This window comes from Mucor velutinosus, assembly GCF_035048745.1.
Source record: "Mucor velutinosus strain NIH1002 chromosome Unknown tig00001540, whole genome shotgun sequence".
NCBI lineage: Eukaryota > Fungi > Mucoromycota > Mucoromycetes > Mucorales > Mucoraceae > Mucor > Mucor velutinosus.
Genome location: NW_027041893.1, coordinates 909,020 through 925,596, shown reverse-complemented (window position 1 = coordinate 925,596; position 16,577 = coordinate 909,020). Strand labels below are relative to the sequence as shown.

Here is a 16,577-nt window from a genome sequence, read left to right as displayed (position 1 = left end):
TCGTTTGATTTTCGATGAAAACCATGAGGGGTAAATCGAGTGTTCACTTTTTAATTGCGATTATTTTACTTTGAGTAGATGACGAAGATGATGCCTCAAGCGAAGATGAGCAGGGAACCATAAGCAGCAATCCATATGAATGTTCGATCTCAAAGACAGCTCATACTAGGTTCATGAAAATGGCCTTTGCTGCAGCAAACATCTTTGTAGCAAAAAAAGTTACTCATGTTCCACGGGGTTCTGCTTCAAAAATGGCCGATTTACTTGGGGCTCCTTCGCAGCAGATTCAACGAATGGGTGGTTGGAACACTGATACTATGTCAAACTCCTATCTTGATTCTCTTCCTCGCCAATTCATGCGCGTTATGACCGGCTTTGAAAGCGATGCTAGCTATTACTTGCCTAGGGCTATAGAGGAGCCATGTGACAGATTGAAGCAGTTGGTGTTTCCCTGGGTTGACTATTGGTATGATCGACATTCAAGCGGGACAGTTCATGAAACTTCTGGTTCAGCCGACAAGTTTCTGCTTTTGATTAAATGCTTCAAGACGACTTTCTTACAAAACGCAGCTGTGATGATGGACGTAATACCTGAACACCCTATTTGGAGGCACGAAATTTTCGGAAACCCACTCTTTCTAGAATTTCAAAGGTATAAAGCTTTTTTTTTCAAAATGAAAACTGTGTGTCTGATCTTTTTGCCTTGTTTATAGAAAAGCAAAAGCTCACGTTGAAGAAAATGAAGTGCCCCATTCATTAATTATTGAAAGATTTGCGCCTGAAGTACAAGAGCAGCTTTCCAGCATCAACCGAAGTATAGCAAATACAATGCGAGAATTGAATGAACGTCAAAAGAAGTCGGATAAAATCCAGCAGCAAATGCAAAAAGTGTTTGACAATATAGTCACCGGAAAGCAGCAACTGCAACTGTCTTTTAGAATGGACCAAGGGAACCAAGCAGTAGCGACAACAGGCGCTGTCGCAAATACCTCTGCCTTGCCAAGATCAGAAGATGTATCGCAATCAAAACAATTTTCGGAAGAAGCCCAACAAAGCCCACCACCACCAGATTACAACAACACCGCAGTTGCAACTATTTCACTTCCATACAATCAAGAAGGTGTACCGTTATACAAAATGAGTCGACAAGTGACAACTGTGTGTAATATTTGGGATGAGTGGACAATAGGTCGAGATGGATTCTGGTCTGTTCAAGAATTAGAAGACAAGTGGGGCGCTAAATGGAGAAAAGACGACAGAAAATGTTTCAATATCCATAAAAAAATCATTGATTCCGTTGAAGACCTTCAGCTGGATCTTGGCCTCTCCCCCGCTTCTGCTGTAGGCGCCTTACAAAAGGTGCTCAACACTCGCCACTGGTCTTTGGATCGCTTGGGCACCGAGCTCCAAAAAGGCGCTTTTTTTTCCTTGCGAAGAAACGAAAAGAAGAAAATTACAACACTTCTAGTTGAGCCTCTTTTACCATCAATGGTTGCATTTTCATTAATAAATATCTTTTTTTTTCCTGTGGATTTTGTAAAAATCGCTTAAAATGTGTTATGTAAATCTGGGTCTCAAAATAGCAGGGAACCTCAAATGGCACCCACTACTGAGAGTTGGTAAATAATCCTTTATTATGTTATGATGATATTAATTCTCGATTCAGGGCAACTTCTGAAACTATGTTCGTGAGACCTTGATATATAAAATCTCGACATTTTCGCCAAAAACGTCATTTCATAATTTCATAAATTGCTCAACAAGTTCAATCAAAGTATCTATTATACCCAACACAATTGGATGCGCATTGAAAAGTTCTTCTAGATATTTTAAGGCTGTAAAGGATGATCACAACAACTTTCATAGTCGAATCTCGTAAAATAAGTCGATCGAGTCGCAAAAGGATCAAAAAGTAACGAATCGTGACAGAAAGTCGAGCGGGATTGTAATCCGTTTTGGCTGGCTAAAAGAAGGCTCTCCTTGATTGCTCAAAGCCCTATAATATAACGGCAATGATATCCACAGAAACAATTATACGAGAAAGTGAGACTCCTTCCCAAATAGATAGCATACGCAACGTGAGACCCAAAAAGGACAGGCTGGTGACATAGGAGGGGCGTGACATAATCCAAAGCAAGAGAATAGCACACAGACAAAAATGATATTGCAGGTGAAGTTTAATTCAGAAACCTCCTTCTTTTGGAAATCCCACGGCCTTGTTTGATGAATTTCGCGATGTGTACTTTACTTAGAACCCTGAAAATAGTACCATTGGATTCCTCAAGCGATTTGCTTTCTAATGATGTACATACTTTCTAATAAAATATCCTCTCTTTGACCACAAATTGGCCATTTACTTGCTTATCTCTCTTCAATTCATGTCCTTTTGTTTACTTTACATGTGATTTTTTTAAAGCTCAATTTTGCTTAGCAAATAAATTGTTTTAATCTTGCATGATCCGAGTGCCTTCTAAAAGAGGACGATCCCTAAAAAAATGATATGAAATGTGTTGACTCTTTATGAGATGCATGCTCTTGGCATAAGAACTAAAAACAGGTTGGAGGAATGATACACGAGAATGACCAACTCACTATGTAAATGTGGGCATATTGATGATATCTAGTAGCGCAAACACTTGATTGACATTATTGACAGCAACCATAATAGTTGGAAACAAGATGACTTGCACTGGTTCAAAAACAATCCATTATGTTCCATTCCATGGAGATTGCCGCAGTAATATTCATATGATACTCTTGCTTTCCGAGGTGTACACTTGTCTCTTGATCCAGAATCAATTGCACTGGCTCCAAGATGATGTAAGCAACAAGTAAGCCAACCTTATCATCCTGTATTGTCCAATTAGATGGAGAGTTTATGGCGAATACAAACAACAAGAGAGATGGATCGGGAACTGTGTGATTTTGGAGAGAGAAATTAAGGAAAGGTAGAGAAAGATTACTTAATCAAGCAACCAGCTGCATTTGTTTCAGTATCAAATGACATTTTTTGTTTACTTTTTGATGAGAATGAGCCAGTAAAAAGTTGTCTGTTAATTACATCTAGGAAGAGATGGGGGAACTCGTTTCATGTGATGGTGGAAAAAGGGCTTTTTGAAGTAGCAAAATGGACATAACTCGAGACAGAAAACAGTTGAAAGCCTCGGACAAAGACGATCAAATAGAGCAAGTGTCAAACGTCAAAATGGTACTATTTTCACGCGCTCAAAGTAGTATATTGTGGAGAAAAGTAAAAGGAAACGAATTTGAGTGTGGCAAGGATACTGGACTCACACAAAAGTCGATGAGAAGGATATAAATAGGGATTTGTTTCAACAGCTTTTCCCTCTTCTTCTTCATCTCATCTCTCTACAACAAGCAAAATACTCTATACATACAAACTCTCTACAAGACATTTGGGCTCTCTCTCTCTCTACATATGGTCAAGTAAATCAAATACTCTACTGTCGATTGGCCTCTACTACTGCTACATACAATGCCTTACAAATCCATGGTCCTCTCTACGTCTCTTGGTCCATGCTAGAAAAAGGCCACACTATCTTTGATACATGCAGACCTTGGTGAACTGTGCGAGTAAGTTATTATCTTGTTGGACGTATGAGCCATGTTGACTAACCTATTGATTACATAGTGCCGAAAAACTACTTTGTAGGGACTGAGTAGGATCACCGCTTCATAATCATGGGTAGACTGCAGGACAAATCCATTGGTCATGCTACGGGATGATCACAAGCTTTATTGCCGACGAGAGTAGGGTTTAACCCTATGATCCGGAGATGGAGGCGGCTTGAGCGTGTCGATGATCTTGTGATGGATGAAGCAAGTTTACACCTTGGTACCTGTTTATATAGTGTTGGTTCCTTTTATTGATGGTCAATTTTCTTTGCCCAAATGGTTTGTTACGCACTCATGCCACAGTACTTGTGTACTCATCTCATCTTTATCTAGTTACCTCTGCCATCTCATGTTCTATCTCATCTAAAGCAAGCTGTTCTCTCCAAATGCTATCAAGCCAAGTTCTCTGTGCCTCCTACAAGCTCCTAAAATGACAAGACTGTTCAAATATACCATCTCTACATCTATACAAGGTCAAGCCCTACTCTCATCTGTGCTTCCTACAAGCTCCTAAAATGACAAGACTGTTCAAATATACCATCTCCACATCTATACAAGGTCAAGCCCTACTCTCATCTGTGCTTCCTCTTGCTCAACCAATTATCAAGACAATTAATGCCTGACATCTATACAAGGCCAAGTCGTTCTTATATCTCTGCTACCTCTATTTATACAAGTCAAAATAGCCTCAAAAATCTGAAATATTTTAATCCATCAAGTATGGTGATTTCATAAACTCAAATACACATTAATAAAAAAACAACCACGTCTTGTCATTAGCTTCAATATTATGCTCTTTTATGATTGCATCTTGTTTCAAAGCTTGTACTGTCCATTGATTGCTATGACCAATGTATTTTAAAGCCTGTACATAATTTAATCATATACATATAATTTAACGTCAAGAGATTTTGCCTGTATGTAATATCATAACATGATAAATTTATGGTCCCTAAACACTTTCAAAGCCTCAAAAAGGAAAGAAATTGATCTAACAAGTATTTTGATAGACTGGCGTTATCAAATATAGATTCAAAAAGAACAGCATAGCTAACGATAATACTATATGATTTGCTACCTACTTTCCATACGCTTCAAAAGTATCTATTATTGTATTGCCTTCATGATGGAAAGGGCATTGTGTCTGCCAGCCGGCCGCACCAGCCGCCAAAATTGATTCAAATCCAGAACATTTTTTCTGTTCAAGATTGGACAGAAAGTGTCTTTCTTCGACTTGATTCAATTATTTTGTAAGATTCGACTATATAAGTTGTGAAGATCATCCTTTGCTTCCTAATATAGCCCCTGGTGGTAGGGCGAAGTGGTAGAACTCCCGTATGCCAACGGGAGGATCCCCGGTTCAAATCCTGGTGAACGCAAGTTGTTTGATTTTTTGATGTAGTACTGATGTCCTCGTTCAGTGTTTTGTACTCTTATCCATTATCTATATTTTGACGATTTCCGCAAGACTGTATTGGCTCTAGGTGTCGCACCTTATTAGTAGTAGATTTCTTTCCCAACTTAGTTCAAAAATATCTTATTCCCCTTCATTGCAGACATCGGGTCCACCAACAGTCTTTTGTATCCCTCAGTATGACATTTAAAGAACTTTAAATAAAACCTGGAGCTCGTCTCCCCTGCAAAAAAAAATTGCTTCCTAATACAATCTCAAAGTACTTTTCAAGACGCACCCAATGGTACCAAGTAAGGTAAATGTTTTGAATAGATTTATTGAGCAAATTATGAAAATATGAAACGAGTTTTCTGGCAAAAATGTCGAAATTTTACATATCAAAGTCCCACAAAGATGATTTCAGAGGTTTCTTTGGATCGATAGAAACATTTTGATTCAAGATATACCATAATAGTAAAAGTCTCCGTTTTTCAAGGTGAAAAACGCGATCGTTTGATTTTCGATGAAAACCATGAGGGGTACCTCATGCTTTTTGGTCGAATTTTGTTCATGTTTTTTTGATCCCCAAAAAAGTTGAGCAATAGTGACAATAAGTAACTGCCAGATGAGAGCAACTGTTTGGTGATATTCTGACAGTCTGAAACGGCTTCCAACGCGAGAAAACGCAGCTCAAATGCACTCGGCTTTTGCTATATTAGGGACACTAAGGACTATGAAGGAGAAATATCAGTATGCTGTTTGCCCGTATATGAAATAGCTACGTGTATATGGATGTAGAACATCACATAAGAATCAGATCCACAGATAATATGAACGGTTACTATGTGTAAGTGGAGGGTCAATATGAAAGTAGCAGTATTTTGATAAAATACGCAAGAGCAATCAGTAGCACGAGCTGCCGCTGCGCAGGTTGGCTCTCACCTAAGCTAAGTAAAAGTAGAGAACCATCCGAAGCATAAACACTCGTATATATTGAAGGCAATGCGTATTAGGGGTGTATCAGAAATTGGAAGTAATGTTCATCTCCTTGACGGCAGCTAAAAGTGGAATAGACGCCATCAATGCGAACCAAATTCTTTCAATAGAGATCACCAAGTAATACTCTTCAGCATTTGTAGGGTTATTTTTCAAACTGAGCTACTTGAATAGTATCAGATTCTAAACGAATTCCAGGCTCCAGTAATTCTCTTTTCAAATGCAACCTTTCAAGCTTGCACTATCAGGTGGGAAATTCTCATAATTCTGTCAATCAGATTTGACGTTACTTGAAAGCATGGCATCAAGAAATTTTTTCACTCTATTTACCACCGTGTTAGCACATTTGGGAGCATATTCTCTTTTGACAGTCTCTTTAGTTTTCGTATGTGATGTGCGATAACTGAGGTATACCATGTGTATATTTTAAGCAATTCAAAGGATCACTGGGGTTATACATATAATGAATAAGCAGGTTAATGAATCAAAAGTTTCAGGAACTACAATAGTAAAAAAATTATTATGTGTAATGCCCACAAAATGCATTTAACTTGCCTAATAATGCTTGATCTGACCTGGCCATCAAATTGTTCGAAAAGGCCTTTGTGGTAATGAACTAAACTAACAGAGATGAATGCTGTCGGAATCTTCTTTGGCAATTTTGGTTTCAACTCGTCTTTCGAATAAAGGGATATCATTGCTAGGGCATATCATTTCGCTATCGGCCTTGTTGTCTCCGTTGCTACATTTGATTAAAGCTTCATTCATTGCGACTAGTTTTTTGATGCTGGGTAAAAAATCTTCGATTTCTGGTTTACATTGAGGCAAGATGAAATCAAATAAGAATAAAGTAACATAGAACTTTTGGGATATGAGCACAAGCGTATACACATTGACTTTCAATCCCACGACTTGTAGCAAGATGGGCGCATTGATTTTGTGAGTATCTGCCGTTGACTTGCTGAAATACACCAATCGGTACATACCCAGAATGAGAGCCCGAGTGCGATTTGTGTAGTAAGACGATTTCACCTCACCATAGGCGATATTTTCACGATACTGAGACTAAGGGATATTAGTTACAAGACAATCTGGGCGCAATACTTCCTTCTTTACGAGCTTCCTCTCGTTGGGATTCGACTCTGGGTAGCGAAGGCGGAATGTGTCATTGATGTCGTTGAGGAAGTATTTCAACCACTGGGTCTAGAAATCTAGTCTTTAGGTCACATTGGTTGAAAGCTTCAACCTCTTTATATCGAGGTAAAAACTCCAAAAGTTCTCGGACGCATCGAATTATTCTCTTGTGCCATACATCTTTTATGCTTTGTGATAATTGTTCAAGATTTGCCTCTACTTCATGGTAATCAAAAAACGCCTTTTCAAATATATCATCGATGAGATTATTAAGCAGGTTTGTGTGTTTAGTTGTGTCGAGAGAGTAATGAGTTTTCAACAAATGTTTGTAGAGCTTGTTCAGGTTTGCTTCTCCAAAAAGGCGCAACATGTCAGTGGAGTAGGAGCCAGGCTTCAAGAACAAAATGTTTTCAAGAGCTCTGCCAAACGGGATAATTAAGAGTACTTACACAAACAAAAACACTTACATAAGCTTGTAGAAATTTGGCTCGAGATAAATGGCATCCAGTTGTGAAAGATCGCTGAGGCATTTCTTCTTATATTGCGCGAACAGAATTTGGTATTCATTATCACTGACAGCATACTTGGCATTAGTTTGAAGCTTGCTGCGAACTGCTTGGTTTAATTTTGGACTCACCATCGTGGGTAAACTATCAACATCAACGTTTGCCTCAGCACTAAAATCCTACATCAGCGCCCCTCATCCATGCTATTTTATCAGACTTACTCATTTTTTGGATTAAATAATCTGTCACTGCACACATAATATGAGTACAACGCTCTGCATAAAGAGCACTTTACGAACACCCACATGGAGTCGTCGTCCTTGTCGTCTTGATCAGTAGCAGAAGGAAAGAGGTCATCAAGATCATCATCTTCGCAATCATTACTGGATACGGGTACATTTTCAAGCTCGCTGCGCAAAAGCTTTCTTGGATGAACTGAGTTTTCTGATACGTTTTGCTGGATGGTTTGGTTTGTAGCTTGATTTATAGTTTGGGCTTTGTTCACAATTGTATTCGCTAACTGGATAGATGATGTGATGCTTTCTTGATCTGATGGGGGTATCTTGAAATCTTCCAACAAACTCTGTGCGCGTTCTCGAAAAGACTGTTTTGGATGAGTTTTCAAGTTCTCTAGCTCTTTTTTCGTCGCACGCCCGTGGTAGGATCGTTCTTTATCTGGATACTTTTTCTGAATAGCTTCAAAGATGTCCTTTATTCGCCAATCACCAGGTGATGTAGTTTCAAAGTAGTGTAATGGCATTTCATAAATTTGAGTGTTAAAGAAAATGCAAAATGTGAGTAGTTGAAGGCTGTGATGTTGGTGGATTGTAAATGGGAATTCAGGAACGAAAGAATGGCCAACATTTATTGTTAAGTATTTATTTTACATTCCTCTCTCTTACTGAAGACCTCTTCATAAAAACATTAAAACTGAAGAAAGCTTGGTGAGCCTACCAGTTGCGATATGACCATTTCTCGTCTCTTTCTCTATTGCATCATCTATTATGTATGGCCTGTTTGTACCTTGGTATTTGGTTCTAAATGGTCTAGAAGGAGGCCTTGTAAATACGTTTTAAATTGCCGTCTGAATACGTTTCAGCTTCCTTGATGTGGGCATCCGATCAAGAGGTGACCAACTCGACAAGCTGCAACGGCTTGGTTGAGGGTTCCCCATACTTTGAGACAGCCTGTTCCAGCATATAGAGCTATAGTGAAGGCCGTTGCTGCAAATACGTTTTGCTCAACATCTGAACACCTTTCAGCTTCACTGATGCAATCAGAGTAGTTTGTGTGGCATGTCATTATTGCAATTACGAGTTTGCCGAGCCAAATGTAGTAGCTAAATATCTATTCATTGTCAAAACCAAATTTACTTCCATTGCTGATATTCGCGTTTTTATTTTAGGTTACAAATGCCCATTGGAATACAAGTTCTTAGCAATACTCTTTGTCAAATCACTCTTAGAGTCTGAAATAGGAATTCGAGATGGCCAGCACGCAAACATACAAATATCAAGGAACCCCACTGTAGCTGGTCAAGAGTGAATGGACCTGCATTTTGAGCCAAGGAAACAGTCTACGGACTCTGTCGTTGACCTCTGAGCGACAGTTTGGGGGGGAGGACTTATCGAAATCAAAGATTACATGTGTTTCCTTGTATTCACACTTCTCGAGCTCGCGTCTGTAAACCATACCTAAATTCACACAACTGCGATGGCCGTGTAATAAACGCTTTAATAAAAAGAAGCTGTAAATCAGAGACAACCTCAGTGGACTCTGGGTGTTTGGTACAAAGGACCCTTGGGGATTCAGAAGATCACTTCTTCGCTTCCGTGATGTTTAAGCATCTTCATTGTTTTGATATGGCTCTAATGAAGTTGCTGTATGGTGCTGTATTGAGAAACATCTGGACTTCTGTATACACGTAAAGACTTGAACGTCGACAGACGTACCTGTTCCGTGGCAGGTTTCTTATAAAATGGTCTGGAGGGCAAATGCCACCAAACAAATTTGAAATAGAAGTAGTAAAAGTTATGAACCTTGCATTTGACTCAGGTACAGCAAGAACCATCTTGATAAATGCATTTGTTGAGATACTGATCGTCCAGAAATGCGTAGCTATGGTCAGAGAGAGATGCCAATTCATTCAGGAAATGAGCTTAAACTAGAATCGTGAGCCACCCAGACGTGCTAAAGACATAATACTAGTATTATCAGAAATACAAGGCAATGACCATCATAGGCATAAATTTTTACTTGTCTGCATTTCAGATTCATTACAGGATCATAGTGCAAACAACAGCGATGGATGAAAAAATGGTGTAGACTCTCAAAAATCCAATCCGTTGGTAATGATGTGACACATGCCCATCACATTCAGTTGTATTCTTGAAAATCATTGTAATTCATGTAAATTACACTGAACGAGGAGCTCATATAATTCAATGTGGTTGTCTACCTTTGGCTAACATGTCAGGAGATGCATATATCAACTACAGTGCGCGAAAAAAACGTTCCAGTGTTTTGCCAAATTGCACTTATAGTCAGTTTTCTCTGCAAATATCAAAGCTACTGGGGTTTGCTTAGTTTCATAAATAGCCTAAGTAGTTGGCTATCAGATGATATATTATGCACTTTATTCACGTAATTAGAAAAAGAATGGTAGCCACATGAAAAGTGAAAAGTCGAATTTATTAAAGTTCATAAAAAAGCTCAATATTTAGTTGGACCACCTTTACTCTTGATAACCGCTTTGATTCGGCGTGGCATGCTGCCTATGTATTTAAGACAGTCTTCTTTTGTGAATTTATAACATTCCTGTTCAATTCTGTCTTCTAACTCAGAAATGCTGGCGGCCCTAGTAGGGTACTTGTTCAAACGACGTTTTAGTTGATGCCTGACATGTTCAATGGGGTTTAGGTCAGGGCTTTGGGGGGAGGCCAATCAAGAACATTTTGAACAGAGAATCCGTGATGCGTGAACTATTTTTTAATGGGACCAGAAGTATGTGGTCTTGCGTTATCTTGCTGGAATCTAAACGTTTTCTTGTCCAGCCCATAGTACTCGATAGTGTCTAGCAAAGATGAGTCCAGAATTTCAGCATAAACTTCTGAGTTAACAGTTCCTTCGGTAATGGTGGAGCCATAGCTGGGTCCCTCCGCTGTTATCATGCCCCAGAAAACAACGCCACCACCACCTCCCTGAACTTGAGCCTCAGTTTGATGAGGCATCAACTCAGTGGGCCTGTCAGTCCAGTAGAAAGATTTGCCGTCTGATCCCCACATGTTGACCCTGGTTTCATCGGAAAATCCCCACTTACACCAATCGTCCGCAGTCAAATGTCGATGTCTCTTGGCCCACACAAGACGCTTTTTCCGGTTCTCCGCAGACACGAAATTGATCTTTACCTTTCTTTTAGCCTTGAACCCTTTGCGCTTGAGTATATACTGTATATTCCTCAAAGTCATCTGAACTCCCATATGAGCAAGGTAGCACTGCACACCCTTGGGGCCGTCTAAATTACCATTGCGGAGATTCCTCTCAATGTAGTTCATATTTTGCGTAGTGATTTTGCTGCGTCTTCCGGGTTTGGCATGTTTTGAATGACCAAGAAACTTCTTCCTATAGCGAGAACGTACACTGACGGACAAATCTGGAAAGATTTTTTGAATGGCACGGAGGGAACAACCTTGGTTGAAAAGAGCGTTGACAGATCCTTGAACCTCCTGAGGAATGGGACGTGTCATGTTAAAAAAAGTGATGAAGTAAAGATGATAAAATATAATGAGGGAAAAGACCAAAATCTCAGGCTTCTTTATACTTTTTTAAGCATTCCTCGGATAACTAACATTTTAAACATAACTGATATAAAAAATTACGGCTCTCGGATTATTTTTGTGGAATGTATACAAACAATAAGGTCATCAAGCGATATTTCCAATTTTACAAAATCGAAATTTTTTACTTCACGTCAGTTGCACTAGCTCAATATCTACTGTATCAATTATTTTAGTAGTTCATTTTATGGCCAAAAACCCAAACTTTCGTAGTCTTACTTTAGTTTTCAAACTGGAAAAAATTGACAGAGCTGTAAGTGTAAAACTACGAATTGGCAAAACACTGGAACGTTTTTTTCGCGCACTGTATAATACTACCATTGCTTACTTTATTAAGCCTTTGATTGTTGCAAATTGACCGTTCAGGTGCGTCATCTCGACCTCAGATGCTCGATGCAACTCTCCATTACCTACACTAGTAGAAGCACAGACATCATTAATCTTGTCTATATGCGCGCGTGGTGAAAAGGGTTATCAGCATCATCTTGGCTAGTGATTACGTTCTATTATGGCGCAAACTCGGTTCATAGTGGCGGTATCCAGCAGACAGTGTACGATTAAGACAGGCATCTCTTCTATTTCTAGCACCATTCATGTCAATGTTCTTTTTGTAAATAATGGAATTTACTACAAGGAATGCAGAGCTGAATGAGGTATGAGTGATTCTTTTCAGTATTGCTGGATTCACATCGTATATTTCACAAGTGCTTGCTAAATTAGTTGAATATTGATGCATGCATTCACAAGGCGGGATTTAGAGCAGTACTTTTGTCTCCCTATATTCGATTTTGAGCACGGTAGGCGAGTTTTTTCAATGACTCTGATCTTGACGGCCGACCCCAGCGTTTGTGATTGCACAATTACCACCAGTTGTTCTCCATACGCCCCAACGCAAGTTACTGATTTACATTGTTACTGGAGTGTCCATTCTGAGTATTGTTGTGCATTCTGAACACTTTTGCAAGAGAGCAACGGGGCGAGTACAGCTAAACATTAGGTCTGAAATAGACAACTTTCAAGTTTCAGAGGGAGCCACATTCGCATTACGTGTTGATACAAGTAGGTGACCACGAGCCAAACGCAAAAGAACTTGCTTGTAATTGACGAGCGGCATTGGCAGTCAGCTAACAAAACTACAATGTTGCGATGCCATTGGATCCGCTTGTTAATGGCAGGAGATAGAGCCTTGTGCAGCCAAAGGAGGTACTAGTTAGCAGATAGAGTATTCGTTTTTAATTCCTTGTGTCTGGTGACAATATTGTAATGTTCTGAGCTGACAATAGAAACAGCCTTTGCTGCATCTTGTTCACGTTGACGAACCCAAATATGCATTCATAAAATGTGGGATGAGAGGATAATCAAATGCTTCGCCCAGCATGTGTTCGTGTTGCTATCAATATTGTTAGCAATAGATGCTTGCACTTGATGATTTGAAAACTGTTGGCTGTGTTTGAGATAGACATCATTTCGCAACACGAAGATATGCAAAGTGTCTGGCATCTACTACTCCGTAAGGTTTATCATCGTTCTTAAACAGGTACTCAGTGACACTACTGTCAAAATGTATCTGTCAACGAGGACCCCTCTCGTTGCCAGCAGGCCCATGCTCCCCAATGCTATAGTTTTCTTATATGAATTATCGTCAGTTGGGAATTGTGACATCCAGGGCATAGCTGTCCTCCTTCGCAAAGGAGGGAGATACAATAAAGGGGCAAGATGAGAGGAGCTATATAGTTCTCCTCGAATGGCTGTAATAGTATCCTGTCTCTTCAGAGGACGCTCATTCAACTCATCATCATCTACCAACACTCTCTTTTAGTGCTACGGATGCTAGCGATGGTAAAGGTGGGAGCAACAAGGCAGACAGAACGTTGACGATTCAACTGGGACTAACCTATTGGGTGGTGTTGATCCATGAGAACTAATGCTACAAATTTGAGTAAGAAGTGATTTATCAGAAATAAATTATTTATATAAAAGAGTAAGCAATTAATCAGGTAAAGAATATAGTTTATTACATTGGAAATAAGAGGGTTTACATACTATTCGAATTGAGGGATTTGATGTGAGGATAAGGTATTAGATGGGTTGATTTGGATGATAGGATAATAGATTGTATCTATTATCCTGAACATGCCATGATACGGATCGTCACTGAATCCTGTTTCATGTCAAAATTTATGATCTGATATGATCTGTGCTTGAACTGATTGTTCCTACGCATTTGGAGATCCGGTTTAGAAATGATACATCAAAAAGGTCTTGAACAATACATAACTCTTAGCACATAACTCTTAGGACTACGCAATGAGTATTGGTACAGGTAAGCTGGTACAGTTTCATCACATGCTTTTGTTTGAAAACCCTCAAAACATTTAAAAATCAGGTCTAATTGTGTACAAGCTATATAATAATAGCATCAATTACGGTATATACCTATGTTGCTACACTGTAAAAAGTAGCTTGAGGAGAAAGTGAATGTACCCTAAGATGCATGCTTGTATGCAACAACTAAATTGCTTTCATTGAGACATGAACAGTGTCCATTCTGAAGAACATTAAAGGTGTGATTATATACTTCTATTTCCATTTGATTAAGGTTTTATTATTATAAAAAACAAAACAACGTTAGACAGATCAATAGGAAATCAACTAGTTGTAGACCGTCGCTGCTTCGATCCCTCAACCAATCAGATTGCTCGAAAACTCCGCTGACCTAAAAAAAATTTGCGAGGGTTTCCCCCTGTTTTGATGTGAGGCAAAATTTTAAGCTCCGCTATATATAGCAATATAGCTGTTACTATCATCAAATTTTCCTCAGGTGCTAGAGCATGCCTTACTTACATCACCTAGCTTTAAATTCAGGCATTGAGACCCTCAATCATCACTAAAGTAAGTAGCGATAACCAAGTGGAGGCGGCCTATCTACCTCCTAGCCTCGGATAAAGTCTTGTTGAGCTTCAGGGATAGGCACATCCACACAACGTAAAAAAGGTATGCTTCAAAGAAACATAATCAAAGGAACAAATGAACATAATACTATAAGAGTATAGTAGTATGTAGGCAAAAAAAAAAGAGAGGCGCTCACACGATGCGAGTCAAAAAAAAAGCGTAACAAACACAACATCAAAGACGTTCAAAGAAGCTCGTTGTTATTGTTGCAATAAAAATGCATACATGAGCAACGTGCATGGTAGTAATAGTCGGATGTAAAGCAACATGGCACAAATATACACAACTGCAAAAGCAACAGTGGTATTATCAGTTTGCAATACAACATAATGACTAATGCTGTTTCATGTGAAACCACAGAGGAAACACCACCAACAAAAGAAAAAGAAGAAGAAATCGCAACAAGGCAAACATCATGAATGCATTATCACGAGAAAGGAAGTAACAATATAAACGTTCAAAGAAGGTTTATATCATTGCGACCAGAAGAAAGAAAATACTTACCACTTACCACAGCTAGAGGTAAACCAGAGAACGAGCATGCACCAAAGACAGTAGACCAGGAAAGACCATATTAGCAGCAACAACAGCAGTAACAACACCAGCACCATAGAGAAACCAAAGAACGAACACCACCAACAGAGACTAGTTAAAGACCAAAGAAGTTGCTTACTAAACCTATCACAGCCACGGATAAACCAGAAGAGTATAGGCAATCACCAGAGATAGACCAGAGAACTAGCATACAGCGAAGACAGGAGACCAGGAAACATCAGATTATCAACAACATCAACAACAACAGCAGCAGCAATACCAGCAGCAACAGCAACACCAGCAGGGTAGAAAACCCGAAGAACGAGTGACACCAGAGACCAGACAAAGACTAACAAAGCAACTGCCAGAGATGAAGACCAAAGAAGCAGTTACCAGACATAATAGACCATAGAAGCAAACAGCAGAGATAGCAAAGAAATAATGGTAGCAGCGCCCACGGCAAACAGGTAAGAAAAAAATCGAACCCTAATAAACAAATTCGATTAGTGCTTGTTCTACGTCTTTCTGTGCTCGTTGTCGAACGGTACCTGCTATATTCCACTTAAAAGAAGCAGTATCAAGTGCTTTTAACAGTACAAGACCGCGTTATCAGAAGCTAGAGTGTTACTTTCAATCAAAAGGGTTCCAAAACCAATGTGGTTTGATATTAAACGCGTTTTGCAAAAAGGGTAAGAAAAAAGGAGGATATGGAAAAATGAGAGAGCGCCCTATTCGACGTCACAGCCAGTAGATTTGGTCCCAGTATTCTGCCGTCGTGGTAGCCGTAACTGCTGCAGTTTAATTTGCAATTGTGCAGTGGGTAATTTCGCCTTCAAACTTGACTTGATTTGACATCCTTTGAACGTTTTTGCCAATTTAACTATGAAACCTATCGTTGTCACATCCAACGTTATAATACATCTTTAGAGAACTGAAAAAGCCGCATCGAATGGTGCTGATTACATGCAGCTTTTAGACCGAAAATAATGAGCATTTTTCAAAAATATGAAAACAGGTTTTCTGTGAATATGTCAAAATCTAGCATATAAAAGTCTCATATAAACAGCTTCTAGTGTTGTGTTGCATCTTTACTATCAATTTGATTCGATATATATTATAGAAAAAGCCGTCATTTTTTGGGTAAAAAACGCGATCGTTCGATTTTCAAGAATTTTTCCTTACTAGTGCACATGAAAATCATGAGGATTTTCATGAATTTGCAACGACCTAAAACATTTTGAAATAAAGCATCAGTAAGTAAAGCGTGGGCAAGGAGAAACGTTTGGCCCTATTCCGAGCTTCTACAACGCTTTGTAGCATGAGTTATTCGTGCTTCAAAATGTCTAAATTTGGAGAGAATTTGGCCAAAAATAAGGCGTAGTATGTTGTGTTGCCAAGGGAGTCAGTAAATCACGGTTCTATCTGATGATCCCAATGTTCTGCATTGTACGAAAATCAATATCTAAGTGATAAACGCTTTTATTCTACTTCTGAGAAGGCTCAGGTCTCCCTTTTGGAAATGCGCGACTACAGTAATTTCTGTTAAGCACAAAGAATAAAAGGATTATTATTTGTAGCTTATAAAAAATG

At 39.1% G+C, this 16,577-nt stretch overlaps 3 protein-coding genes across 3 annotated transcripts; 1 reads left to right on the top strand and 2 right to left on the bottom strand.

Moving 5' to 3' along the window:
• Nucleotides 1-251: 251 nt before the first annotated feature.
• On the top strand, nucleotides 252-1,551 carry ATC70_004404 (uncharacterized protein; the record flags this gene model as incomplete). The annotated part of the gene is made up of 2 exons (XM_064823707.1): nucleotides 252-652; nucleotides 714-1,551. 2 exons carry the CDS (start codon nucleotides 252-254, stop codon nucleotides 1,549-1,551), a joined length of 1,239 nt encoding a protein of 412 aa, XP_064688532.1.
• A 5,095-nt stretch (nucleotides 1,552-6,646) lies between these two features.
• On the bottom strand, nucleotides 6,647-8,425 carry MAK10 (N-alpha-acetyltransferase, non-catalitic subunit; the record flags this gene model as incomplete). The annotated part of the gene is made up of 6 exons (XM_064823706.1): nucleotides 6,647-7,090; nucleotides 7,142-7,228; nucleotides 7,338-7,578; nucleotides 7,627-7,836; nucleotides 7,887-7,913; nucleotides 7,971-8,425. 6 exons carry the CDS (start codon nucleotides 8,423-8,425, stop codon nucleotides 6,647-6,649), a joined length of 1,464 nt encoding a protein of 487 aa, XP_064688531.1.
• A 2,221-nt stretch (nucleotides 8,426-10,646) lies between these two features.
• Nucleotides 10,647-11,411, bottom strand: sap61 (Pre-mRNA-splicing factor sap61; the record flags this gene model as incomplete). Its single annotated transcript, XM_064823705.1, has 1 exon — nucleotides 10,647-11,411. One exon carries the CDS (start codon nucleotides 11,409-11,411, stop codon nucleotides 10,647-10,649), a length of 765 nt encoding a protein of 254 aa, XP_064688530.1.
• Nucleotides 11,412-16,577: the final 5,166 nt, after the last annotated feature.